General features: G+C 35.5%; 1 protein-coding gene across 1 annotated transcript; it reads left to right on the top strand.

Moving 5' to 3' along the window:
* Nucleotides 1-10,226: 10,226 nt before the first annotated feature.
* On the top strand, nt 10,227-25,905 carry DTHD1 (death domain containing 1). Its single transcript, XM_065735680.1, has 10 exons — nt 10,227-10,500; nt 12,206-12,953; nt 13,417-13,747; nt 14,213-14,392; nt 15,265-15,509; nt 16,698-16,859; nt 17,418-17,707; nt 18,978-19,222; nt 24,585-24,642; nt 25,184-25,905. Exons 1-10 carry the CDS (start codon nt 10,227-10,229, stop codon nt 25,471-25,473), a joined length of 2,823 nt encoding a protein of 940 aa, XP_065591752.1. The 3' UTR covers nt 25,474-25,905.
* Nucleotides 25,906-26,652: the final 747 nt, after the last annotated feature.

Below are 26,652 nucleotides of genomic sequence, written 5' to 3'. Positions count from 1 at the left end.
CAGACACTCACATGAAATCCACTAAAAGAGACCGAATTCAACATATTTATATTTGTGCTTTAATAGCACTTTCCCTCAGGGCACAACAAGGTGCTACCCTGACACACTCTGTCTCACCAGAACTAGCTACTTTTCTAGACTGCAATGTGAAACAACAAAATACAAGATTTTTTTTTTTGGGGGGGGGTTAAACACCAGGCCTCCTCAGATGTGTTTATATGTTTCTGTTTGCATTAATTCAATGTCCAGAAAAATTGCATTATACACAAGTTCAATTTAAGTCATGCTGTGAGTTCAAGATTTTTTGTCTTTTTCTGGATGTGTCTAGATGACATCACTAGTATCAGGCAAATATATATGCTGTCTCACTCTTTTTTAGAAATAAAGTAGTACAATTTATCAGATTCTAAGAAAGCTCTCAAGACTCTGGTTTGTCTATGGCATATGGTTCTCTCTACCAGAGCAAGAAATGGCAGCTTTCTACCATCATGAGAAGGCAAAACTTTCTAAAACAGACAACAGCAAAAACCCTGAAAAAAACACCCTTACGTAAATCCAGAAGGAAACTACATTCTTTTAATTCTGATGTAATTCAGATATGACATGAAGCGCAATTCTATCCTAAGGCTTGCTGATATTCTTGAGTTTTTAAAATCTGTTGGCAGGCTTAAAAACTGCAGAGATTTTATTAACTGATAATTTCTTCTTCCCTCAAATTTCTGTGTTGCTATCACAACATATTGTTAAGTAAGTAATGTTTTTTAAGTAGGTGAAGATAAAATTTCAGTTTGGAAATTAATTATAAGTAATAGTTGCAAGACTTCTGCTATATCCTCTAAAAGATATTAGTGCCTTTTTTTATCCTGAAGTAGATATGGCCATACAAGAGTGTTGCTCATAGTGAATGCTGTAAGTTTACCTTCCCACTCAGAATTATGGTTACATAAACATTTAAAATAATCTTGTATTTTCAGATTATCACTTCATAAACTTGTAAATGTTCTTCCTCATTTGTATGACACTGTAGAGTAAATAACTCCTAATGACGATACTCCACCAGGGAATAGTATAGAAGATGGTATATTTCAAGTAGTTCTATACAAACAGTTATACAGGTAATACAAAAGAGAAGATGGCTCACCTTTAAGATGACAAGGCTCGCAGAGGACTCCACATGGGAGGGATCTCCAAGAAGAGATCCTTCCCTGGTGGTGGTCAGCCCTTAAATGGGGTTTGAGAGAGGAGGAACTAGGCTCCACCCCTTCCACCCACACAGGTATATCACCTTCACCTGTGCCCCCATGGCTGACTTGGTGCTCACCTCAGGTGACCAATCAGTGGTTTAGGCCGTGATTCAGCAGTTCCCATACAGACACAATGGCCATTGCGACTTTTGCCATTTATTTGCTTTAATGACTTTACGTTTGACCTTAATGTAGCCTCTATTTTCTTAAAACTACTGATGGGGTAGTCCCTTCTAACATAAACCTTTTTTTATTGATATGCTAATTTTGAAACAAATGACATAAAGCTGGTACAGAAGGCTAATGTACTCCTTACTGATTACATTTACAGATACTGATTTCTTTTTTTAATTGCAGATAACAGTTACATTACAGTGTATTTTCTGGCTTATGTATTGTATATTATATATCGTATATTACACTCAATTCTATGTGAGAAATCTTTCACAGGCAAGAAGCTATTCAGATTAAGTGAAATACTCTTTCTGAGCATAAAAATACATAAAACTCAGCAATTACATTCCCTCTAAAAGCAAGCTTTCTGTAGCAGTGATGGATGAGTCAGAAACATTGAATTATATGTTCCTCTCAATGGAATTCTAATACAATTGTAATTCAAAAGACAGCCCTGCATCAATGTGAGATTGCTGCCAGTTAAGGAAGGTCCATAGCTGCCTATGGGCAAAGCACGCTGTATATTACCCTACATCCTGGTTCTTGAGCTGACCCACAAACTTGCAGACATAGCCCCATGGGCTGCTGTTCCTCCACTCACATACTTTCAAGTGTGCTTCAGTCTGCTGGTAATCTGAGAATTTTGCCTGCAGTACTGCCTTATAATTCATTGCTATGGCAAAGTAAAAGCATCTCCTATGTATAAAATTCACCTGAGTTCACAAACCTGAAAAGGAAAACAACAGATTTATTCTAGCAGGAGAAGGAGATTAAGCTCTTGCTTCAAATAAAAGGCATGTAAACAACAATAACAAAAAATAAAATTTCTAAAATAACTGACAGTTATCTCAGTTTCTCATTCTAGTTGTTCCTTAGGGCTTCTCCAAGTTATCTCTCACTAGAAAAGATACAGGGACAGCTTTTACACTCTTTTCAGAGTACCTGTGTTCAGCGTGGGACCTTACTCTGGCACTTCTCTCTTTCATTTATATTTAACGGTTTTCTAGTGGCTTTTGAATACTAACGCAGCTTCAAAGCACATGGTAGGCTTTTTTTTTTTCAGTCTTTGCTATTGCTCTCATTTAGGGGACCTTCGTACCTTGACACTGCTTCCTGTCATCTTTGAGAAATCTAATGGAGCATTCTTAAACTTATTTGAAAAGTAATCCCTCTGAGGAACTTTTTGTCACATCAAAGTGCTAACTTTCTCAAATTCACCTTTTGCGCTGCTCACTGAATTGTAATGAATCACATATCATTAAGGTTTTATCTACACAGTGTTGGCTTGCTCACATTCTACAGAAACCACGTATGACACATTTAAAGATGTTATTAGTTTTAAAGGTCATTATTTCAAACACCTCCCTCCCACTTTCATTCTATATGCTGTGTGAGCAAATTTGGCATGGAAAGCAATGAAACACAATAGACATCACAGAACTACTTTTAGAGAAAACATTTTCAAAGTATAATCACAGTTAAAATTGCATATACTTCAGTGTAATTCCACAATTTTCTTTCGTTCACTGCTTTTTCCACAAGGATTGAACAAAACAAAGCACAAAAACATTTCATGATGGTTAGCTCACTTCCAGGATTCTGATGCTCTAAAGAAGTCGAAACTGAATGCTTACTGTATATGCAAATATAATGTATACAGAAGAGCAATGAAAGTTTAACTCCATTATTGAAGACAGCAGTGTAAATGAGACTAAGACTTTGTCAGCAGGAAAAGAATAGTGCCAAGTGAAAACAAAACACTTTCATCTCATATTTCTACAGTTTCTTCCTTCTTAAAATTTAATTAAAATTGTAATTAAATAAGTGTCACTTCAATGCTGGATAGAAAAACCTATCATTTTTCTTATATAATTAAGCATTAACATTAAAACAACATCAATCATGTTTAATAACTACAAAATATTATTGCTGATCACATCAAAAGGCATTTTTCTTTCAAGAATTAGTTTTTCCCAAAGGTTATAGTTAGGTTATTATTTAATCTTACAAATAAACAGCAGAGTGGCCGTGGAAATTATGAGCTTCTCCAGGTAAACAGCTAATCAGGATTCTGGCCTTTCAGAGACTCTGTTCTTTCCATATGAAATAATTAGAAAACCAATGGATCACACAAAGGTTTGATTCAAGATAATTCAGTTTTGTATGCAAAAAGGAAAAAAGCTTATGTAAGACCAGGACCTTGTATAAGGGTTTGAATAAATTCAGCTGTTGCAGTACAAAACTTACCCCTTGCTTATGAATGCTCAGAATCCTGGAGACCTTCACAGTATTTTTTACATGAAACAAAATCAAAAGGAAATAAATTTAAAAATAAAGGAAAATCCAGTCTAAATTTATGCATTAAACCATTCACTACCATTTGTACAGTAGATCAAATGTCTACATGGGCATGAAAAAGATGTGATGAAAACTGATTAGAGTATTACAGTTTACAGCCTGAAAAAGGCTACTTTTTTCTTCTGTCATCAAAACTCGCTTCTCTTGCACCTGCAAGAAATTGTCCATTGTAACAGAATAATCAGTAAAAGCAGTTTGAGGCACATGAAATGCATATTGCATCATGCTGGATTTCAGGCAGAAAAGGTTTCAGCTAGGTCAAGATTATCTCCTGTGTAAGAATACAAATAGGACAACACAATACCTGGATTTGTGTATCTTGCTGATTTTATCTCCCCCTGCATTTTTCTTAGATTTTGTAGGTCTATATTCAAGCACTAAAGGACAGACTAGATGGGCTAGAAGTTCCTCTTTCCACTCATTGGTGATGAGGACTCAAGGGCCCTGAGTGCACTCTGAAATTTTGTCCTGGTTTCAGCCAGGACAGAGTTAATTCTCTTCCCAGTAGTTGGCATAGTGTCTTGTTTAGGGTTTAGGATGTGAACAAGGTTGATAACATATTGATATTTTAGTTGTTGCTGAGTAGTGCTTACAATAACTGAAGGACATTTCAGCTGCTCACGTTGTCCTGCCAGCAAGAGTCTGAGGATTGCACAAGGACATGGGAGAAGACATAATCAGGACAGCTGATCCAAGCTTGCCAAAGAGTTGTCCCACAGCTTGTGGCCTCATGCAGAAAAATTAAACTGGGGGAGTTGGTGGAGGGTGCTGACACCACCTGGGGACTGGCTGGGAATCAGTCAGATGGTGGTGATTAATTACATCGTAGGTTACTTCTTGCAGTTTATGGATTTAATTCTTTTTTTTTTTTCTTTTTTTTTTTTTTCCCCTACTGCCCTGGTTTCGTTTGGGACACTGTTGATGTTTTCTTCATGCTGCCTGCTATGATGCTATGTTTTCATTTCAGGAAAAAAAAGAAATGTTGGCAACACGCCGAAGTTTTAGTTGTTACTGAGCACTGAGACATCTTGGTTTCTCAGCTTCTCATACTGTCCTCCCACTGAGAAGAGCTGAGGGGCACAAGGATCTGGGAGGGTACAGAACCAGGACAGCTGAACTAAACTGACTAAAGGAATATTCTATATCATATGACGCCATGCAAAGTAAACTTGAAAAGCAGTGGGGAGTTGGCCAGGAGATCAGCCGCTCGCTGGGGGACTGGATTGGTAGGTGGTGAGAAATTGTTTATGCATCACTTGTTTTGTACTCACATATGTATATATATGTATGTGCATATGCATTATTATCTTTGCTATCATCTTTTTTTTCTTATCCTTTTCTTTCTGAGTTCTCCTTTGTTGGTTTTTTTTTTTTCCATTTCTCTCCCCAAGTCAGTGGGAGAGAGGGGAATGAGCAAAGGACTGTGTGGTGCTCAGGTACCTCATAAGTTAAACCACGAGAAATATATTTGTCTTTGGTCAGTACATAAATAATATTTTTAAACTTGTTAAACAATGACATCTACTTTCTTATTAAACTGTCCTTATCTCAACTGACATCTCATACTTTCACCTTGGTTCTTCAGATTTCTCCCCCAGTCCACTGGCAGGGAGTGAGCGAAGGACTATGTGGAGCTCAGATGCCTTCTGGGTTAAACCACAACAAATGCCTTAGGTCAGTACATTTGTAGGGTACTATGGAATATTATTAAACTACTGTTGATAGTTATCAATAATTTATGTAAAAGACAGTGCACAAAGGATATAAGATTGTTTTGCTGTTTGTTTTTACAGACCACAAATCTAACTTAAGTCCATGCTTTCGCAGTTTGACGGTGTTCATGATTAGCACCCTAATCACATGTTCTGCACGTTAGCAATACAGTAGCAGAGCTGTAAATGATTGGTTTTCTCAGTATTGGTCACCTGGAACTTCCATGAAAGCTAACATAAATGTAAGGGCAAATCTGGGCCAAGCACACAGTGCTGCATTTAAGTGAATGTGGGAAGACAAGTGAGGACTCAGCAGGCTCTTACATTAGAATATCAAGGGCAGGAATAAAAAGGTTTATGTGTATGTTCAAGTATAATGAGATCAATAAAGGAAGCAAAATACATTTGTTGTTATGAACTGAACTTTGCATTATACAAAGAGTATAAAGATAGAATTTACTGAGTCTGCACCACACAGTCTGATTTATTTTCCTAGAAGAGCAAAGTCCACTTAGTTATCAGCTATGCAACTGTGTTATGGTTTTCTGAAAAGAACATGTACATCTCCTAAATGATAATAACTGGATTAAAATTTATATGCTTTAATCCAATTTTTTTGATATTTTATTCTTCCAACATTTAAGACCACTATTTAAAGTGGATGTGAAAGCTCTTTTCAAGGAAGAATACTCCTAAGAATAAAAATAACCCAGCTATATAAATTATTTTAGAACAAAATCCAGCATAAAGCCAGATGACTGCTTTGTTTTATTGCTTTCTTTTCTATGTAGTTTTGCTAAAGAGTAGGATCGTACTACAAGAGAGCAAAATTCAATGAAGAACTGAGTGCTTAGGATCAGTTGACAGCTCTTTTGTTTTTAGTTCTTTCACACAATCTAAAGAAAAAAGCAACCCTAAATATGAAAATACATAATTCAGAAACAATTCTCTACCGTAACTTCCTGAACTTATTTCTTATACACTGTCTATTAACTATTTGAATTTTCTTCCCTCTATATAACTAAGAGATTTTATTTAGTAGTTCAGTGGGTAGGGATGGTGATAGGAGGATGGTTGGACTAGATGATCTTGTAGGTCCTTTCCAACCTAATGTATCTATGAACCTATGAAAACTCATCCAGACATAGGAACACATTTGGCAAATGAGTTATAGGAAACGTTCATGTCTGTTATTTTAAGACTAATTAGCTGGTATCCACATGTAATGATAAGCACAACAGACTTGTCTTAATTCCCCCCTAGAAGGCTGGTTCTTTCTCTCCTAAATGATAGATTTTGTGAGGTTGGAGATCCACAGTAGCTAAGTCTGTAAATCTCTTCTGATACAACTGGCTTCCTTTGAATTCATTTTATTTTTTGTGCCTTTTCTTTGCAACCAGGTTTTTGCAGTGAAAGCTGAAAAATCAAATAATAGTTTCACAGGTAAAGTAGACCCTGTTGTAGAATGCAGTAATGTTCTTATCCAGCCTGCGTATTCCTGCTGTCTCAACATCATCCCTGAAGATTGTGTGCAGCATAATAAACTGCCTCAAATATCTAATCCAGGCTGAATATAAGTTCACAAAAACAATCGCTTAAAATGATTATAAAACTCCAGCATTAACTGTATGCTATATATACATCCTGTATTCTGAGATCCTTTGGACTAGATTTTTTACCATACTGTGCTGAAAGGCTTTGTGTGGAATCTATCATATCTCCTTCAGTATATTTTATAATACATAATTAATATAGGCAGATTTATATTTTCATAGAAAATCCACTTCATTTTCTCCGATGTTTCTGATTGACCAATGTTCTTCACTTTCTTTATCTATCATTCTTTCTAGTTACAGTTTACTAATTTTAGCAACATTTGCAAAGTGCTCTGAAAGCTTTAAATGTGGCCCAGCCTTCACTAGGAGAGTCCTCTTTAGGGCCACACATGCATGCAAGTCCCTGAAAGCTACTATCAGATGGATTGCTTGGGCAAGAGATTGTGTCAAGTAATAAAAGTCTGTTTCCAAATACTCCACAGTTAGATTGTCCAGTGCCTGACAGTACAATACACTAACACAAGCCTTAAATTATAAGACTTTTCAGTAAACAGCATCAAAGATAAGTAATAAATTTCAGATATATGTTTTTTCCTCGTTCTTCAAGAAAGAAGAAACACGTCTCATTAGAAAAATAGCACAAGCAGGTTTTCATTGTCCAAATCTGTGACTGAAATTGTAGCAGGACAGGGACTTATTTTCATTTGAGTAAAACTATATGCTACATGAATTGCTGGATTAAAATACTTTCAAATAATTCATCAAATAACCTAATTAAATATTCTCCTTACTACTGCGGAATAACTTAAGTGGCCACTACTACTTCATTTTATTTTGTGAAATCTGATGTATAATCATGATCATAGGATTCAAATGTCTCCCAATAACAGTTCTTGTGTAATACGTGTTTCAACAAGAATGTAGCTTATCTAGTTATCCCTACAACAAATTCTTATGCAGACTGCTGCATAATGACAGAAAATTATACCTTGTAGCACTTCATATTTTTGCAAAAGCTTTTCTTGCATGTTCTACTCAAGTTTAGAGAACATCAATGCAATTTTTTCTTCTCATAGGGTTGATACTGTTTCTTCAACTGTACAATAAGAAATGATAAGTTTCTCTTCTCCTATCAAATGCATTATAGGCAAATGTATTTTCTAAACATTTATCTCCTCTTTCAAATACGCACAGACAATTTATATAGTTAGCATGTATTAACTGCAGCAGGAGTTACTGTAATTCTCTGACTCATCAAAACAGTTTGCTTATGGCAAAAAGCACTAATCTAGATCAGGTCCTGTCATACCTTCTAAAATTGTATTTATAAAAATGTGTTGTAGAAGTAGCTTTTAGAAATCTCTGCAAGATTTGAAGACTAGTCATTCTCATAATAGGAACATTTATTATTATCTATTTTAACACAAAAATAGTTACTTTTTCAAAATCAGATCTTATTTTACCATTATTCAAACTAATACATTTTTTCATAACTCATATCTGCACATCATTAATTTATTAAAATATTCTGAAATATTCTAAGCAAGTAAATATATTGGAAAAGATCTAGAGCTCCTGAATCTATATCATAGCTAGGTGAATTATATAGAATAATACAAGGAAGACTGTATATGCAATCATATATATTAAAAAAATAATAAAGTATTTTTGCCCCTCTTCTTTTATTTTTTTTACACATCCCAAAATTTTTGAGTGTGAAGATCAGATATTTCACTCATACATGAAAGTGTTTGCTATTTTCAGTGCTTCCTTTTTCCTAGGGATTACTTAGAAGAAGAGTAGTGATGTTGGGTCAGAGGTAAATAGGTTAGTGATTCATATAACTTTTTGTTTTGTCTGTGTAGTACATTTTCAGTGTGATCAAGCAAACTATAATGAGTCAAAAAGAATTTTCCTTTTGAATTTAACAATTACAGCTGATTTCAGCCCATTCATTTGATTAAAGACACTCAGTATCTTTCGTTGTTATTTTAAACATTTATGCAGTGCTTTACATCTTCAAAGCATTCTGCTGACATTATTAGTCCTCATAATGCTCATACGCTGTTTTTTATATCCCAGTCTCATTTTAATTGCTGTTAAAAGCTGCATTAATTGTATTTATAATGGCCCATTAAAATGAGTGTTTAGTAGGAAAGTCTCAGTACCAACAGTTTGTATAGTATATTTCTTAAACTGTAAAATATTTTCATACATGTGACATTTCAGATTTAGACCAGGACTGAAGTCTTCCAAGAAGGACTTCTAGCCAGTCTGCCTCAGCTTATCACAGTGCTAACTTGTGTTGGTAAGAAGAGAACATTAGTGCTGTTCCTTTACTTCTTTCCATTGTCGTGCTGTGAAAGGTTCCTACAGTCAGTTCTTGGCATTACAACTAAGTTTAGCAAGCTTACATTTTTTCTCATAAGTTTGCATCTCAATTTCCAAAATGTCAGCTATTTCTGCTTTTATTTTTTAGAATCTTTCTTCCTCTGTTATGTAAATACAACCCAGAAAACACTTGAAATTTCTTTACTTGTCTATTTTTTTTAATTGCTAGACACAAAATCATAATTGCAAATTCTTCAATTTCTGAAGGCTATGTATAATTCAAATGCATCATCTAAGATGTGGGATAGTGGACCTGTTTCTGAAGAAAAAACAAAATACAATTTTTTTGCAAATGGTGTGAAGTCACCTACAGCATTTAATGCTAGCTTACAGTGAAAAGCTGCAATTGAAACACTTCCTTGATGGTGGTGACTATATAATTATGGATTCACAATTAGAGCTTGATTTCATAGTTACTGATCATGTACAGCATTGAATTTAGAAATTGCTCAGAGTTCCTGAATTGTCACTGTTATTTAACTGGGTTATATAACCTCCTTATTTAAGTTTTTAAAATGTGTGCTCTACATTGTCATCTCTTGGAAACTCTGGCCCTTAGTCACGCCTGAGCCACTCCTTTTTGTCACCTAGTAACTTTCTAATAGTCAACATCAACTCAGAGTTTCTGTGCTAGAGCTTAATTTTTGCAGTGCCAGTTGAACATGGTATATTTTTATATTCTGGTTAAGTTACAAACAGTACACAGTATTACTTGAACAAAGGAAAGTATCTTTTGGAAGTGTTTGAACAGAAGGAAAATTGCGGTAGTACATTCTAAACATAGAATGGAAATGGCAGAAAGTGAAATTACACCTTCTGCTGACAAATCAGGAAAAGTCTTGCAAAAATTCTGGCACCTGAACTTGCTAGCAAGAGGTTTGCTTCTGAAAAGTGATCTGGATAATGAAGAGATAGTAGAGTATGTGCAAAGACTGATCTCTTCAACAAAAGAGCTGAGTGGATCTCTCTGTCAGCAGCTGGAGAACGTTACAGAAAATCTTGAAGACACTTCCCACTTGCTGAGTACTCTCCTTGACAAACACAAGGAATTGACTGCAAGTCCAGGCAAGTATGAAGAAGCTACACTGTGAAAGAGCAGGCTGGGTGTACTAGATAACAATTTCTGCTGAGTGATGGTACTGTGGGACTTTAATTTTCATTTATTAGCATTTCAGTATTTAGCCATTCATTAGACCAAAGGAATTAATAGTTCGACCATTATATCACTAACTATTTTGTGATACTCAATATAAGATTCATTATTCTCATTATATGATAATATTATATGTATATAATTAATTAAAGCATTCTTTAACTGTTTTATGTACACCACAGTGTGGTAGATTGACTATGGCCAGATTCCTGATGCCCACTCAGCCACTCTCCATCCTCATAGCAACAGGAGGAGAAAACATGACAGCAAAAGGCTGAGATAAAAACAAGGAGATCACTTACCATCCCAAGCTAAATGTAGGCAAGATCTAAGAATCATTCATTTGAATCTGAAAAAGTATTGCAAAGAAATCATTTTTAGGCTGTGATCAACCTTAAAAAAATTGTCCAGAACTATACTCTTAGTAGTTTTAAATTGTTCAGGTGCTGATAGAGCTGAAAGTGAAAGGTCTGTCTAAATCATATAATACCATACCTATGAAATTCTTACTCCATACAATTATTTTCTCGAAAACCTTGAGATATAAATTTATTTCATATGACACCATTGAATAAAGTGAATGAAACCAATGTTTTCCCTTGAGATTTGTATCAAACCCTTTCTATTGTCCTTCCCATGTCACATCCTCTTTCTATTTTGAGTCAAGAGCACACTACATCATGTTTCATCTCCACAATTTTCTTATTTGTATTCACTTTCACTGAACTTAACCTGAGAAACAAAGCTTTCCAAAATCTCATGCACAAAACAGAAATAAGCAAGAATTTCTCCCAGAGCTTTCCAGTGTACTTAACAGATGAAGACACAGTTCCAGTTATAAAGAGATGGACAATGTAAGCTTAGGAGAAAGCTGAAAGTAATATAAATAAATTGTTGGAGAGAACCTGAAATGACTTTTAAGAAAAGGTGTAAGATAAGACAAATGAAGGATGATAAAATAAATGCTTATATTAAAGATAAAATGTTAAATGAATCTCAGAAGATGATTGGTTTTGTTGCCCACTTCTTCAGCAAAATCTTTTAGTTATATGCAAAGGGAACTTCCACCATTCCTGTAACTGGATGCTACAGTACTGTATATGTGTCAATGTTTTTAGATTATCCTCTGTTCCTCACAAAAAGTAAAAGCTGCTAAGCATGTTTTATACGAGGCCATGTAAAACAACTTCGTTGAAGTCCCATATGCCAGAATCTTGCAGAATTCAAATTTAGGAAAAGTCTGTAATCGTGATCAGTTTTCAAACTACTTCCAAGTTGTTTAGACCACTGATTAACAATTCCCTGCTTTAGATTGACTGTCATTAAGAGTTTAGCTAGAGTCTCCGTCTGATCATTAAAATTGAGGTCATCAGAGCTGCCACAGAAGCACATGGAAAATTAGAGTTCTACTTGTTTGTATACAGTACTCCAGAAATTCACTCAAAACTGAATAGCAATAAATGTGAAAACATTAAATGGAAGCCAGAAAACATATTCTACTTCATGTGTTTCATGGGATAATGGAATTAGGTGGAATTCACTACCTACATGTATAAGTTTTTAAATTTTTACAGCTTTCATAGCAAAATTCATTTGGTTACCTACTTTTTTCCTCAGAATATAATGAAGTTATAGATTGTCTGCAGACAATGAAGAACTATTTGACAAAAACAGTTTTACACCTTCAAGAGGCCAAAAATAAACTTCATGCTGCTAGCTGCCAAGAAGATGATGTTTCTCAGATCCAGGCTGCTCAAAATGCTTTTGGTGAAATGAGAGTATGTTATCCTGAAAGAGAAGCAAAGCAAACCTCTAGTTCCAGTCAGCGACCCCAAAGAACTCCTTCCCCAAGCAAGACAGAAAGTCAGAACATTAATCAAGTTCAGCCATGTGAAATTAAAGCTATAAAAAAAGAAACTGTTGCATCATTAGCTGAAAACACATTTGTCCAAGAACAGGAAATTAGCAGAGAACCTTCAGTGACAAAAGAAGATGGTGAATACAGAGTGCTAAAAACCTCTATTTCAGAGAAAATAGATAATAGTGGAAAATATAAACCTCACAAAGATGGCTCTTCTACTGAAAAATATCCAGAACTAGCTCGTCAATATGACTCTATGGGAAGTGGAAAAGTTATTCCATCTCAGTCATCAACAGATATTCATGACAGAACTGTCACAAATCTTTCTGAACAGGAAAAAGAACTTAAGTTGACAGAACAAATGAAAGACAATAAAAAGGAAACGAACTATGAGATGTATAGGAATGATCTGATTACTTCAGCACAAATCATTGATAATGCTGTGAATCTTTCAGTGAATGATTCAGAAGAAGTGCAAAAATATAGGCACTGGTTAAACAAAGGGTAAGCACATTCTCATTTTTTGTAGGAATACTTGTACATAGATATCACTAATTTGAATACATAGGAATATCTGTGGACCTACAAGCTCAGTATGCACATACTGAGTATCCCATGATCATGCATAAAGCAGTTTACAACTTAATCATGCGCACTGAGAATGTTCAGATTGGTCTAAAGCAAACCAGAGAGGGACTGTGTCACAGCCAGTAAAGCCAATAGTCTCAGAATTCTTCAGAAATCGGTGTAAAAGTACCCTCACTTAGTAAGTTTTTAGCAAGTTGTAAATTGCTCCAAAGAAAGCGTAACATAACAATTTTCCTATACATATGTTTTCATGAATGATCTGCTTATATTCTAACGTAGTTCATAATAATAGTAGTATATGTAATTAGAAATGCAAGATATCACCAAACCCAACATACAATTTATATATATATACATATATATATCTTTTTTTCTTCAGATTTGTTGTGGAAGAGAGCGGAAAGAGTGAACATAAAGTAGTTTGCTTTATTAAAGCCCCTGCAACTGCCCTGGAGAATCTGGCATGTACAATAATCAATGACACAAGTTCCTTGGTGGTGGATGATTTTGAGGAGCTGGTCAGCAATGTCATCAGTGTTGAATGCTCTGATTATGAGAAAACTATCCCTTTCCCTATTAATATTGCAATCCCATTTACTTCAAGCTTCAGAGGAAATTACCGGGAGATTATGGTGAAGGTGACAGATGTGAACTTTCAGTCAAATTACTTAACTCCCATTTCTTTGGAAGCGTACTACAGAAACCACAAGGTTGGTAACCTGTTTTCTAAACACTTAACTAAACTACTGACTGAGTAGAAATTGGTGGCTTTTATAAATAGATGTAAAATTTTCCATTCTTTGTGAAAAGTAAAAACTTAAGGGAATTGTTTTGCACTCAGATCACAAATAATAACACATTCTTTGTTTATGAATCCAAACTCTGCCTCAAGAAACACAGAATCATTCTTTTTTGTAACTGTAGAAATAATGATATTGTGCAAGATTTATCACCCAGCTGATGAGCTCATTTCATTCCACCCCAGTCACACACTGCAATATGAATAACATTAGAAGATGACTAGAAATCACCAGATAACTGGGCATGCCAATAATACTTATTTTTGTTTCACATTTTGCTCTACAGTTGATATTCCTCTCTCAAAATGCTAAACCACTGCAAAGTGCAGCTTCCTTTCTCTCTGACGTATTCTACCCTACATTCTCTTTACACAGGAAACCTTTGCGGAAGTGAAAGTTTATCAGCTGGGTGTTTTTTCTGTTTTGTCATGCTTAAAGAAAGAAACATTTACTGTTCCAACAACAGGACACTCACAAAACCTGAGCTTGGATTCTAGGATCTCCTTCTATTACCCTTCAGAAACCTTCACATCTCCAGCAACCATGAAGATAAAGGTGAGATGAAATAGGCAGTACTTATTCCCAGACTCGGTGTTATCTGATCATTTCTGAAGAAAAGAAACATTGTTAAAGGGCAACTTGTTCCATTATTATATGGCTATGAGAAGCGGTGGCAACTCCACACCCTATATTCACAGCAAATGTTTTCTGTCAGCTTTGTTAAAACCACATGATACAGCCAGGAAGTAGTCAACACAGTATCTCAGTGTTCTACAATGAACAGTTGACCTTTGTCTGACATGCTTTGGAGAAAAACAGTTGTTTTAGGCTATGATGATAGCATCAATCCCAAACTTAAACAGTTTGGCCCAGTTTTTAAGTTAACAGAACAACTTTTTTAATCTGACCTTCTTCATTTCCTCCTGGTACAGCAACAGATTTTGTTACCTCTTAGTGTTAAGCTGAGAATAATCTCAACATTTGCTTCAGTTATTCTTCAAGTTTCCCATCCCCCAATAACCATATTTATTCTAAGATACAACATACACTTTAGAGAAGTTAAAGTTAACATAAAAAAAAATTGAAAACCTTGAAAAATTATCAAGCTCTGATGGAGCTCAGGAGTTTTAAAACTTGAACTTGCAACAGGAACAAAACAAAACAATATTTAAATCAATAAAGGTTCCTGCTATTTTTTACATTCAGGCACTTAGTTGTGCATTGTAAAAATTGATAATACATTGCTAAGATTGTTCCTGGGTTACAAGGAGGAGCCTAAAGCCTTTCTGATAATCTGATCTAATTTCAAAAGTTAACCAAATTTGTTAAATAAAAAAAAACAAACAACAAAAAACCAAAGCCAGCAAGCATGTAAGGGAACATTTATTCATTTATAAATTAATTGTACAATTCCTTTCTATATTTAGATTCAGCCAATTGAACCATCAATGATTTCCATACTGAAAGCAAGACATGACATGTACCTTCCAGTGGTATCTACCAGTGCACTGGTTTATGTTCAGCATCCTTCAGCCCAGCCATTTAACAACTCAGTCACCATCACTCTACCCTGTCCTCCAAACCCAGAAAAAAAAAGGCAAGAGGAAGAGACAGAGCAAGCAAGAGCTATTACTGCTGCAGTAAAGAGGGTTGCTGCAGCATACCATCCTTGGTAAGAGCAATTTCAGAACAAATTCAACATAGCAAAAACACCAGATGTAATTAATTTCAACAGACATGGGTAATTTTTTGTATTGAAAATAACTTAATGACTTACCTCCTGAATACAGCCTGCTACAGCTGAAAACATCATTGGAAATCCTATAGGATATCCACATAATTCTTATGCTTTCACTTCACCAGGAAAATCTGTATAGTATGTTGATGTAGAAACATTAAATATGCCAAGCATTGCTGACCACTGTATTTCTAGCAGGAGTAAGGACAAATAATGCACTGAATTTTCTGATCCCTACTTTTACACATTCTAGTTGTTATGTGAGTGAAAATTTCTGAAGTAATGATTTGAGGTATGTCAGTTTTTGATACTTGATATCAATGATACTAGACAAATGGTCAATCTTTTCCAAAGCACACATTAAAGGATTTCAGAATTAGTCTTTGCCTTTTGGATTGTACATGAGGTTTGCATTTGAAGTGAATGGGTTACGCACATCCAGCTTAAAGGTTGTGTAAGAGGAAGTATGAGTGAGAGTTTTGGGCTTCTGTAAAGAGAAAAGAAGCAACTTGTTTCATTCATTAGGCTAAGATAGCTGGAATATATCACATCACAGATGCATAATTCAAGGTGTGGTATCAAAGTAATCACCTGAACTGAGGAGAATATTATTTCTTCTGTTGAAAGAGGTAATGGGTGGCAGTTACCTCTTATTTTCCAACCCTCTTTGTATTGTAACATTTGCTTATGGAAGAAAAGGGGTTACTTCGTTTGTTTTGCCCATTTCAGATTCTATTTCTAGAGAATCAAAATCTCAATGAATATCTCAAAAGTAATCCATAATGGTTACTATGTGTGATGTTAAATAACGGATTAAACTACATTGATTTAGATAGAAACATTTTCCTTACATTTTTTCTTTATGGAGACTTTAAAAGTATAACAAATGGAAAAAAACATGTATGCTGGAGAAATTTCAGAATTAGGTTTTCAGCAAGGTGGAAAAAGCCACAGGTGGTCACTATATATATATATATATATATATATATATATATATATATAAATAATCAACCAACCCCTCAAAGAGGAAAGCAGCTCTACAAACACGAGCCTGATAGTTATACAGCATTTTTTTAAATTTATTTTTTATTTTAATATTTTCATCATTTTGTGGCTTTCCAGGGCTATGAGTGCTCCTTTGAAAAAGAATGGAGAGAATCTCAGTGATACATTCAAATTATTAGGTCACAGAAACAAAGAGGACTGGAAGGTCTTTGACAATGTTATTATCCAGAATACACAGAATGGGCTTGTGTCATTTGAACTAAATGAACATTTAGAAAGGTAATGTATGAAAAAAATAACACAAATTTTATTTACTAAAACATTTTCTTCCAAGTACTTAAATCAATGGAAGTTAGCAGAATTAAGAAATTATTTACTATGAATTATTAACTTTCCACAATCTCTTTCATCCAATTTGTAGTATAATTTAGATTTTTTAGGCATAATTAGAGAAAGAAGAGTTTTTTATAAATATTTTTTCCATCTATTGATTGCACACAAAACTTGAGACACAAAACATAGATATTAATCTTAATTTGACAATGCAATTTAGGTCTCTAAATAAAAGACAATAATATTTTTTGAAATTTCTGTTTAAGATATATTATCTTTCATAAAAAAAATAATAAATTGTTTCTCTTTTAATTCATAGATATGGAGCCAATATGCTCTGCAGAGTCAGGCTTATTTTCTCACTTACACATGAAACAAGAATTAAAAGATACACCAAAATTCATATTAGAGAGAGCAAGTGGTATTTTACATAATCAACTATTATCTGATAATAAAGATATTTAAGATAAAGCTATTTACTTTTTTGCCTTTTTTTAAATACAGTTTCGTGGTTGTTCGTCTTTCATTCCTCTTGGAAAACATTTATCTGCTCCTCTTTGCTCAAGCTCTGGAAGAAGCTGTTTGTAGCACAATGTCTAATGTGATACTGTATCGGAAAAGAGAAAACCCATATAAAATAATAGTTTTACTAACTGCATCCAAGGAATTGACCTGGGAACTTCAGAATCTTCACGAGGAGGGCTACTTTGGTCCCCCAGAACCTACACAGCAGTTTCCTTTAAGAGAAGGAGAGCAAATTCATTTTCAGTTTAGAGGCAATATATTTGCTTCAGGTATGGTAATTAACTCATGCTTTTCAAGGTACATTGTCAATCACCTCAGCTGTCCAGAAATACTGTATGTGAGCATCAATAGACTGTAGTTAGACACAGCATATTTAGTTATTTCACTGTTTGGAAGCTTATAAATGGTAAGCGTGTGGAACAGCATAAGCAACAGCTCTGACAAATAAAATGCAGTAGAATACAAACATACTGAGCAAGAGTGACAATGCCTTGAGCAGAGCTGGTCAACAACAAGATGATCTTTAGAGATCCCTTCCAGCCTCTGCCATTCTGTGAAACCTGGTCCCTTGGAAGCAGCTGCCGTTTTATCTTGTGTTTCAAAAGGACAGGATTCTATCAGTGGAATGACAGCTTTTTAAATTATAAAGCTTTTGGTAGGAATTAAACAGATTCCAAACAAAAGTAATCAGTCCAGTATTTTTCTGATAAAATTCACTTAAAGTGGGCAAGGTTTGACACTGAAATCCAGGGTGAAATAGAGCTTTTTGTCAGTTGCACTGTAAATTGCAGTGGTGCAAGAGTTGATGTGCCATTAGTGCTAGCAGTCTGGAGCATTCAATTCACTGTCTTTCATCATTCAATATTTCACTTAAAAGAAGAGGTAAGAAATATCAGAAAAAAATTTGCCCCAGATTATACATAGTCCCTTCTGCCAGCTTTGCAATTACCTGTATTTGCTCCCTAAATATTTTATACATCTGATACAACTTCTACTACTGAAAACTCCATTCACACTAAAGAAATGATTATTCTCCCAAAAGAAAAGCCTCCAGATTAAAAGAGCACGTGCATATCTATGGAAAGGACAGTGTTACTGATGTATCATGTCACACAGAATTACAAATCCTAAAAAGGAACACACCCCTCTGATTTCATTGCTGTTATGGATAGGAAGACATTCAACCTGAAAAAATCAGAAAGTATATACTTCTATTCCCAGCACAGTTTTATTTCTCTTTTCACCTCCCATATTCCTTACTTTTCTATTTGTAGCACAGCCTTCACCACTTGTTCCCTCTGCCAACATTTCAAGGGCTAAGAGAGCTAGCTGTGAAGGCACTCAAGCTACTGAGGCAGGGTGGCAGGAATATCTGAGCCTCAAACATTCAATAAAAAGTTCAATAATAACAAAGAACAACAGATAATGACATTATTAATTCTACTTAACTCCCCTTAATGCATCATTTTAGATGCCACACATCCAAATACTGCGTAAACGGGTGATCTGTTTGTTTGCTTGTTTTTGCATGGTCTGCAGAAAATGGAAAAGATTTTGGAAAAACCTACAGGCTGATTTTTCATTCACAAAGAAAGCCCAGACTAGAGCTCCAAATTAAAGAAGTGGATGAGTTTGGTAACCACAGCTCCCCTCACTACAAAGGAACAGCAGTGTTTTACAAAATTACCAGGGGGATGATAACCAAGGAATGGAAACAGCCTTTGCCACATGGTAACTATCAGTGCCAGTCTCCACTGTGCAAATTACCACTGACATTACCAAAGGTAAGTTTCTCAACTGATAATGTTTCAGATCTTTCCCTTTCCCCCTTACACATACTCGTTAAGAAGAAGGATCTTAGAATTTTTTCATCGCAGATAACCCCAGGAGTAACTGATGGAGCAGTTCTGATCCATCAGCAATGTATAAGCACCCTCAGAATTTCTCTTAGCTGATGAGGGACAATCACCGAACCACCAGCACAGAAAAAAAAAAGTACTTAGCAGAACTTTTTCACACTTTTGGTCTCCACAGCTGCTATGACCAGAGAAATTTTAACTTAAGATCCCTGTCTTGGGAGCATGGAATTGTAAGTTGTAGGAGCATAAATAATCCATGAAACCTATCTTTCTCCAATCACTTGATTTTCCTATTATGCTTGATAAGTAATATAGCCACGTGGGCAATTGTCTCCAGACAAATTGTCTCCAGGTCAAAGATTTTCTTGCATAAATTAACATTTAATATTTCTGAAATTAAATCAAATTGCAATTTTTTCAGTCTAGTTATCAGCATACTATATTGTGCAGAGTACTGCCACTAGACTACTGCTATCAAATTTACATGCATTTTAATCTCAGAATCTGCAGGTAACACATGGTCTGAATCTCAGATGTCATAGATTAGCAACTCATTCTTTTTTAATTTAATTTAATTCAATCCTCTTAAATTATCACCTGCAAATACACATTCTATTCCATAAGCATACCTCTTGATTTCTCTCATCTCTATTCACCCAAATAGAAATTAAGAACAGTTAAGTGCAGAAATTTTTAAGGTGAGACCTCTTTTAGTGATAAATTCCATGTAAAATGTAAATTGAGGGGTGGAAGAAGGTGAGGAAAATCATTTACTTTCACTCTCTTTGCTTTTCCATAGAGCATGTCATGTAATCAGAAAAAGGGAAATACCAACTTCTGAGATTCCAGTGGGAAAGATCACAAACAAGCAAAAACCAAAACCTACAAAAGAACAACAAAATAGTGACAGCCTAGACATCAGTTAGACTTCTTCTACCCACTTGCTTCTCTTCCATCCTGTTTTTCTGCTTAATCTTCCTTTGTAATACAGTGAATTGAACTGCATATGTATTAAACCACAAAGGTAATCATCAAGTGATACAGGTTGATTTTGGTATATATAGTCTAGTGCTATATGTGTTAGCACTTCAATGTCCAACTTAGACTTCTGAAATAAGCTGTTTCTGAATACTTCTTTTCTCCATCTGCTCAGCAAAAAGAGGTATCACTTCAATCAGTGTTGCAGTATCTTGCAAATATCCATATTTTTTTCTGGTCGAGTTATATTTCAAAGGAATCAAAATTTTCATTAAATGTAAATATTAAACCAAAAATAGGATCAAAATACCTGGAAACATTTGCATATTGATAGCTTTTTCATTATTTCATTTATATTTTCTATTTTACACAGAATGAAAAACCTCTCTGTAGAATGAATAGCATCAAAATAACATTTTCCTTTATATCATCTCAGTTCACAAAATTCCATACTGAACAAATTGAAAGAAATTTTAAGAACATGAAATATTACATTTTGGCTATCTTGCTGGCTGAATAGTAGGAAAAATAGAGAAGGAAAAAGTGATTGCTTTTCTGAAGGGAAGATGATTACTAGTGAAGTCCCACACAGATCTGTGCTAATGTATTCATTAGAAACTTCTGAATAGTTAAGCAGAACATTTGCTGATAGTACAAAATATTCAGAGCACTAAAGTTGTCTGTGAAGAATTGCTGAATATAATGATACCGAGTGCCTAGAAAATAAAATAGATAATTTAGATGTTAAAAAACTTCTGTTGGTGGTGGAGGAATGTGGCTAATATGATCAGAAATAAGGATAAGTTTCAGGTGGAAAAGCAATATATTAATGACAACTATTCAGGCAATTTTGATAGAAGTTGAAAGGTTGTATACACTTACGAATTACAGAGGAAGGAAACATGGAAAGGCTGTTCCTTGTTTGGTAGGATACAGGAATGATGATATTGGTAAGTGGCAGGTGTAACTAGTGATACAAAAGAACGTATTTTTTACACGCAAAATAATCAAAAGATGAATTCCTTTTCACAGGACACTGCAGAAGCTAAAAATGGGTTTGAGGAGGGAACTGGCTGGAAGAGCCAGTTAAACTTATTGACCCTGCTTTCACTGAATGCTATAGAAACAAAAAGGAAATTCTAATTACTTAGCATATCTTATTCTAAAGTTGATAGCATAGAAGAAAGTACTGACAACAAAGCTAACACTTTACTGTATCCAGCATTTACTACCCATGATGTGATCAATAAATTTTAATCAGATATATCATCATATTCTGGTGTGCTTTCTACTAAATAAAGGCAGTAGAAGGAAATAGTCAGAACAGTCAAAACAGCAAAGACTATTCGCATTTCTACTGTTTGGCTGAGTTCATAGGTATCTTTAACAATTTCTGCTCACAGAGCTTTTGTTTTCTCGGCATTAGAAACAGGTTTGAGAAACAGGCTCAACACAAGGAAAATGCAGAAGATCAGGTTCCAATGTCAAATATGTGTTTGCATATCAGAGAATTTCTACTGAGATTTCAAGGCAGTTGTAGGAACGTAAAGCTGGGCTAAAGAGTTTAAAAGGTTAATTTCTCCTTTTCTCTCTGTCCTGTTTGATATGCGAGTAGAGTCTGTTCATGTCTGAAGGTCCATTTGCAGGGCACTTTAGTATTACTGACTGTAATCAGAGTGCTTTGCAGAAAGATAGTGGTGTAATCCATACAAGCATTATCAAATTACTATTCTGCTGAAGTTCTGCGACTAATGACTGTCTAACAGCAAAATAGCATGTGATCCACTGCTTCAAAAAGGCAGCTGCTTAGCTAATTCTACGGCCTTCCAGGCTAGAGAACTGCTTTGACTGCAGAGTATTTTACATACACTGTCAACCAGAACAGCAGGGCTGTGTGCCAGTGCAGCTGAACCAGGGGTGAATTTAGCTCTTCACTATGGGCATTTAATCTTTAAAGGCAGATGTAATGTTTTCAGTCTAACACACTGTATATTGCACAATTACCGGACAATACTAGTTGTCAAATCTTATTATTTTTACTACCGTTTTAATATTAAGTAGCATAAAGTAGTTCAGATTAAAGTCAAACCATTGGTAATTGAGTTCATCTACAGTAACTCTGAAAATCTCATGCAGAGCTTTGAGGTTCTAAATTCTCATTAATGAATGAAATAAGTTTAAATATAAATGCATACTTAAAAGGAAGCCAAAGGAATCTCTGCCTTGGAAGAAAAACAATGCCCCCTTCTGGAGAAAGCTCTGCTTTCCCTTTATTTTGAGGGCCTTTTCAATCATGTTACTCTACCTTCACATAATGTACAACTGAACTGCTATAGAAGCATACAAGCCAAAGATTTAATTCTCCAGATGTGCACAGCTCAGAACTGTTCTGCAGTGTGGGTACTGTGTGCTCTGAGCCTCCTGTGCACATTAGAATCCCCTCCTAAGTCCACAGGCCTCCTGAAAAGCTGTTTAAATCACAGGTGAATTGGTAACTCAGTTATGGTCATATTTACATTTTAGATACTGCACCTGTTTAGTGTAAGGTCAGCAGGATTATGGTTCAGTATGTCCAGCAGAAAAAAAGGAGAATAATCAGTTCAGTGTGAGTTTCACAGCATTAATTCACAGATGGAAACAGGAAGCTCTGTGAATAAATCTTGAGCAAGTATCATAGGGAAAAACTAAACAGACAGGTAATGCAATTGATGTGTGATAAAAGTACATGCCATGTCAGCACTAGAGGACAAGTAACAAAAAAGGAGCAGAATTCCACTTGTTACAAATTAATCACTTGTCGATAATTTCTTGTTCTAAATGGAGTAGGAAACAAAACAAAGCGCACAAGGGTTTCCCCTTTCTCATTAACAATGAAAAGGACTTCTTTTTTTTTTCATTTTCAGTGTCAAGACAAAGAAAGAACTGTGTACTTGATGAAATTTGACTTCTGAATCATGATTATCTTTAGAAGTTGAACTTTGTAAAATGAATACATATAGCTACAAAGACAAAACAAGTTCTAGACTTATTCTTATATTCTTATTCACCAGAGGGATAGGATGCCATTCAGAGGTACCTAGACAGGACTAAGCTGTGGGCCCAGGTGAAGTTCAAAGAGGTTCAACAAATACAAGTGTAAGGTCTTGTACCTAGGTTGAGGCAACCCCCATTACCAATACAAACTGCGGATGAAAGGATTGAGAGCAGCCCTGCAGAAAAAGACCGGGGAACAAGCTGGACATGAGCCAGCAATGTACCCTTGCAGGCCAGAAATCAAACTGTACCCTGGGCTGCATCAAAAGATGTGTGACCAGAAGGGCAAAGGAGTGATCCCACCCCTCTGCTCTGCCCTGGTGAGGTGTCACCTGGAGTACTGCATCCAAATGTGGAGTCCTCAGTACAGGAGAGACATAGACCTGTTGGAACACATCCAGTGGATCACAGAATGATCCAAGGGGTAGAACACCTCCCATATGATGACAGACTGAGGGAGCTGGGGCTGTTCAGCCTGGAGAAGAGAAGGCTGCAAGGTGACCTGACAGTGGCCTTTCAGTGGCTCCCACGGGCGAACTACAGGAAAGAGCAGCACATGGCTTTAGCAGGGCCTGTGGTGATAGAACAAGGGGAAATGGCTTCAAGGAGAGTAGATTTAGGTTAGATAGAAGGAAAAATCTTCTACAGTGAGAGTGGTGAAGCTCTGGAACAGGTTACTTAGTGTTGTGGTTGATGCTCCAACCCTGGAGAGTTTCAAGGCAAGGATGAATAAAGGCCCTGGACAACCTGATCTAGCTGTAGAGTTGTACTAGATGTCCCACAGAGGTCCCTTCCAATTCTAAGGATTCTATGATTCTATGATTCTATGACTATTGACTGCTACAGGTATGCAGGATCTGTTGTTATTTCCCTTGAAATAATATGATATGCCTGCAGTTACAAGTAGGAGAAGATAATGCAGCATTTGGAATTAGAATCCATTTCACAGGGGGGGGGGCTGGAAGGGACAGTAACCCCAATTTTCTATACACTCATGAGAATATAAAGCTACTAAAGAAACTTTTATAAAATTGCAGAAGTCAAACTGCTTAATTAAATACAACAGACATCCATTCAGAGTGAACAGACTTAGTTCTGTTATTTTAGTACTTGTTTACTATCCATAGCAGCTGATGGTGTTGCTTCATTTTCAGCAGTGAAACAAATGCTCTGTGTAGGTAGAACTATTCTTCACAGCTGATGTGCTGTAACCCAGCCCTATATCCTTCAACTCAAGCTTTAATCATTTCTTTCTTCCACACTTTTTCTTTGATAGCGTGAAAAGTTGATCAACCGTCCACAAAGCACCAAAAAACTTTTTTGTGATTCATCAGGTAAGAACACTTACATAATGCATTAATATCTATATAAAAATAATTACATTAGCTATTTACTTCTTTTTAATTGGCAGGATTTATTTCAGTTGTTACTGATGTTTTAAAAATGCCATATTCAGGAATGTTTAAACAAAAAGTGATTTGGTTACCAGGAGATGCATACGCTCTTGTAAGATGGCATTGGGTTGGGGTACTTAATCAGCATACAATTTTTTATGTAATGAGATTTGATTTGTACAGGAAAACTCCAGTATAATTGATGTATCATTTATAGAAAATATCTAGGCCTTTTATTGCAATCTCCATGCTGTTCGAAGAGCATTACAAAATCTGCTTTTGACTAAGTTAACTTCATATTTCAGTGCAGTTACCAAAAATTACATCAGAAATAAGAAGTGATGGTTTTTCCATTATAGTAAAAAACAAACCACATTTAGTTTGGGAGTTCACCCACAGAGACTGCAGCTTTAGAAAGCTTTTCAAAGGATTTACATAACAGGAGAGTAATGCAATTACTTCACTAATTTTTGCCCTTCAGAGGCCCTGTGGGACAACTTGCTGTATTGGCTTGCGGAAGAGCTTGCAGAAGATAATACATCACTGAATGCTTTACGCTTGCCTGTTCGTCGGAGCGTGCTTCAGCTTGTTAGGCTGAAGTGCCCTGATAATTCAATACACCAGAACTATGAGCTTCTTTGCTGCTGGCAAAAGACCCTTCCAAGGTCAGCTGACAAACAGCAGCTCCTGTCTCGCTATTTGCAGAAGAGTGGCAGAAGGGATCTATCAGAAGAACTTCGTTTTAAGTGGCAAAACAAAGTGTTCACTTGACAGAATCACTGTCAACTAAGCCCAATTTTTCTTCCTTTTGTTCAGAAGTATGAGTATTTCCTTGATATCTTCTGACAGGGACACTAGTCAGGAATCAGATCACTCTTTTATTTGTCAATTTGAACTCTCATTTCTAAAATGGAGTATAACAGCAATGTCTTTTCCTGCTAGAAGAGATCGTTTCTCCAGTAGAAGAGAAATATCCACATAAAAATTTTATGCAGTATTTCATATATGTTCAGTAATAATAGCTATCAGATTCTTAAGAGGAAAGAAAAATGGATCAATACAAGGATGAAGAGAAGAAATATTTTCTGACATCAAGGCTTTTAGTCAGTAATATTCTGACTTACAGATTCTCAGTGAATGTTTATATTCCTGTAAATATTGTGGAAGATTTCAGCATTGCCACACTATTACCAGAAATTACTAGATCTGCACCTTTACTATCATATCATATACTTACTATCATATCATATCTGCACCTATACTATCATACTCATCAGAGTAATGATTTGCTTGGTTGTTCTTCTATTTTGTTTGTTTGTTTTCAGGCAACTGTCATATTTGGAAAAAGAACTATTTCTCCTTATAGTTTAGTATATTCATTATAAAGAACTCTTGTATTGAAGATGCAGATAATAAAATAGGTGTGTTTGTAACATTCTTTAGCTATGTATTTGAATACCTTAAAAAATAATTTCTTTTCAGAATGCAAAGTAATGTTAATCTAGTTTTTAAAAGTAAGAGAAATACCAGGTTTTGCCTTTTATAACTATGTTTTCCTGAAACAGTATAAGGGTTACGCCAAAAGTAAGGCTTCCTATCAGATTATATTGGCCCACGATATCAGAGACAGAAGTGTGTGTGAAGCAGAGGTATGTCAATGAATTCCTCCACGTGGAAAAAGTTGTACCCACTGACATTCAGTGATCCTTTCTGAACATTTGAGAAGACCAAACAGTGAAGGTGAAAACATTGAGGCAGTGAGTGGTGCATTTCAGCAGTGGCAACAGTGACACAAAAGACAAGCGACATTGCAGGTGGCCAGTAAATCACACAGTTCAGGGGAACGTTGCTTCAGTATTTGCATATGCAAATATCTCTGTGATTCTACAGACTCACACATCTGTGCGGTTTCCCTAATGTTCTAGCAGTGTCCAGTAGATGCAGATCTTT

The sequence above is a fragment of the Cyrtonyx montezumae genome, unplaced genomic scaffold (genome assembly GCF_038088225.1).
Source record: "Cyrtonyx montezumae isolate F1298 unplaced genomic scaffold, pur_monq_1.0 scaffold_2, whole genome shotgun sequence".
Taxonomy (NCBI): domain Eukaryota; kingdom Metazoa; phylum Chordata; class Aves; order Galliformes; family Odontophoridae; genus Cyrtonyx; species Cyrtonyx montezumae.
This window is presented reverse-complemented; position numbering and strand designations above follow the sequence as displayed.

Excerpts from the sequence above, each read along its gene's own strand:
- DTHD1 (XM_065735680.1), top strand. The coding sequence starts at position 10,227 with ATGGCAGAAAGTGAAATTACACCTTCTGCTGACAAATCAGGAAAAGTC. Across the intron at positions 14,393-15,264 it reads CAGCAACCATGAAGATAAAG|ATTCAGCCAATTGAACCATC; the intron begins GTGAGATGAAAT and ends TTCTATATTTAG. Across the intron at positions 19,223-24,584 it reads TACCACTGACATTACCAAAG|CGTGAAAAGTTGATCAACCG; the intron begins GTAAGTTTCTCA and ends TTTCTTTGATAG.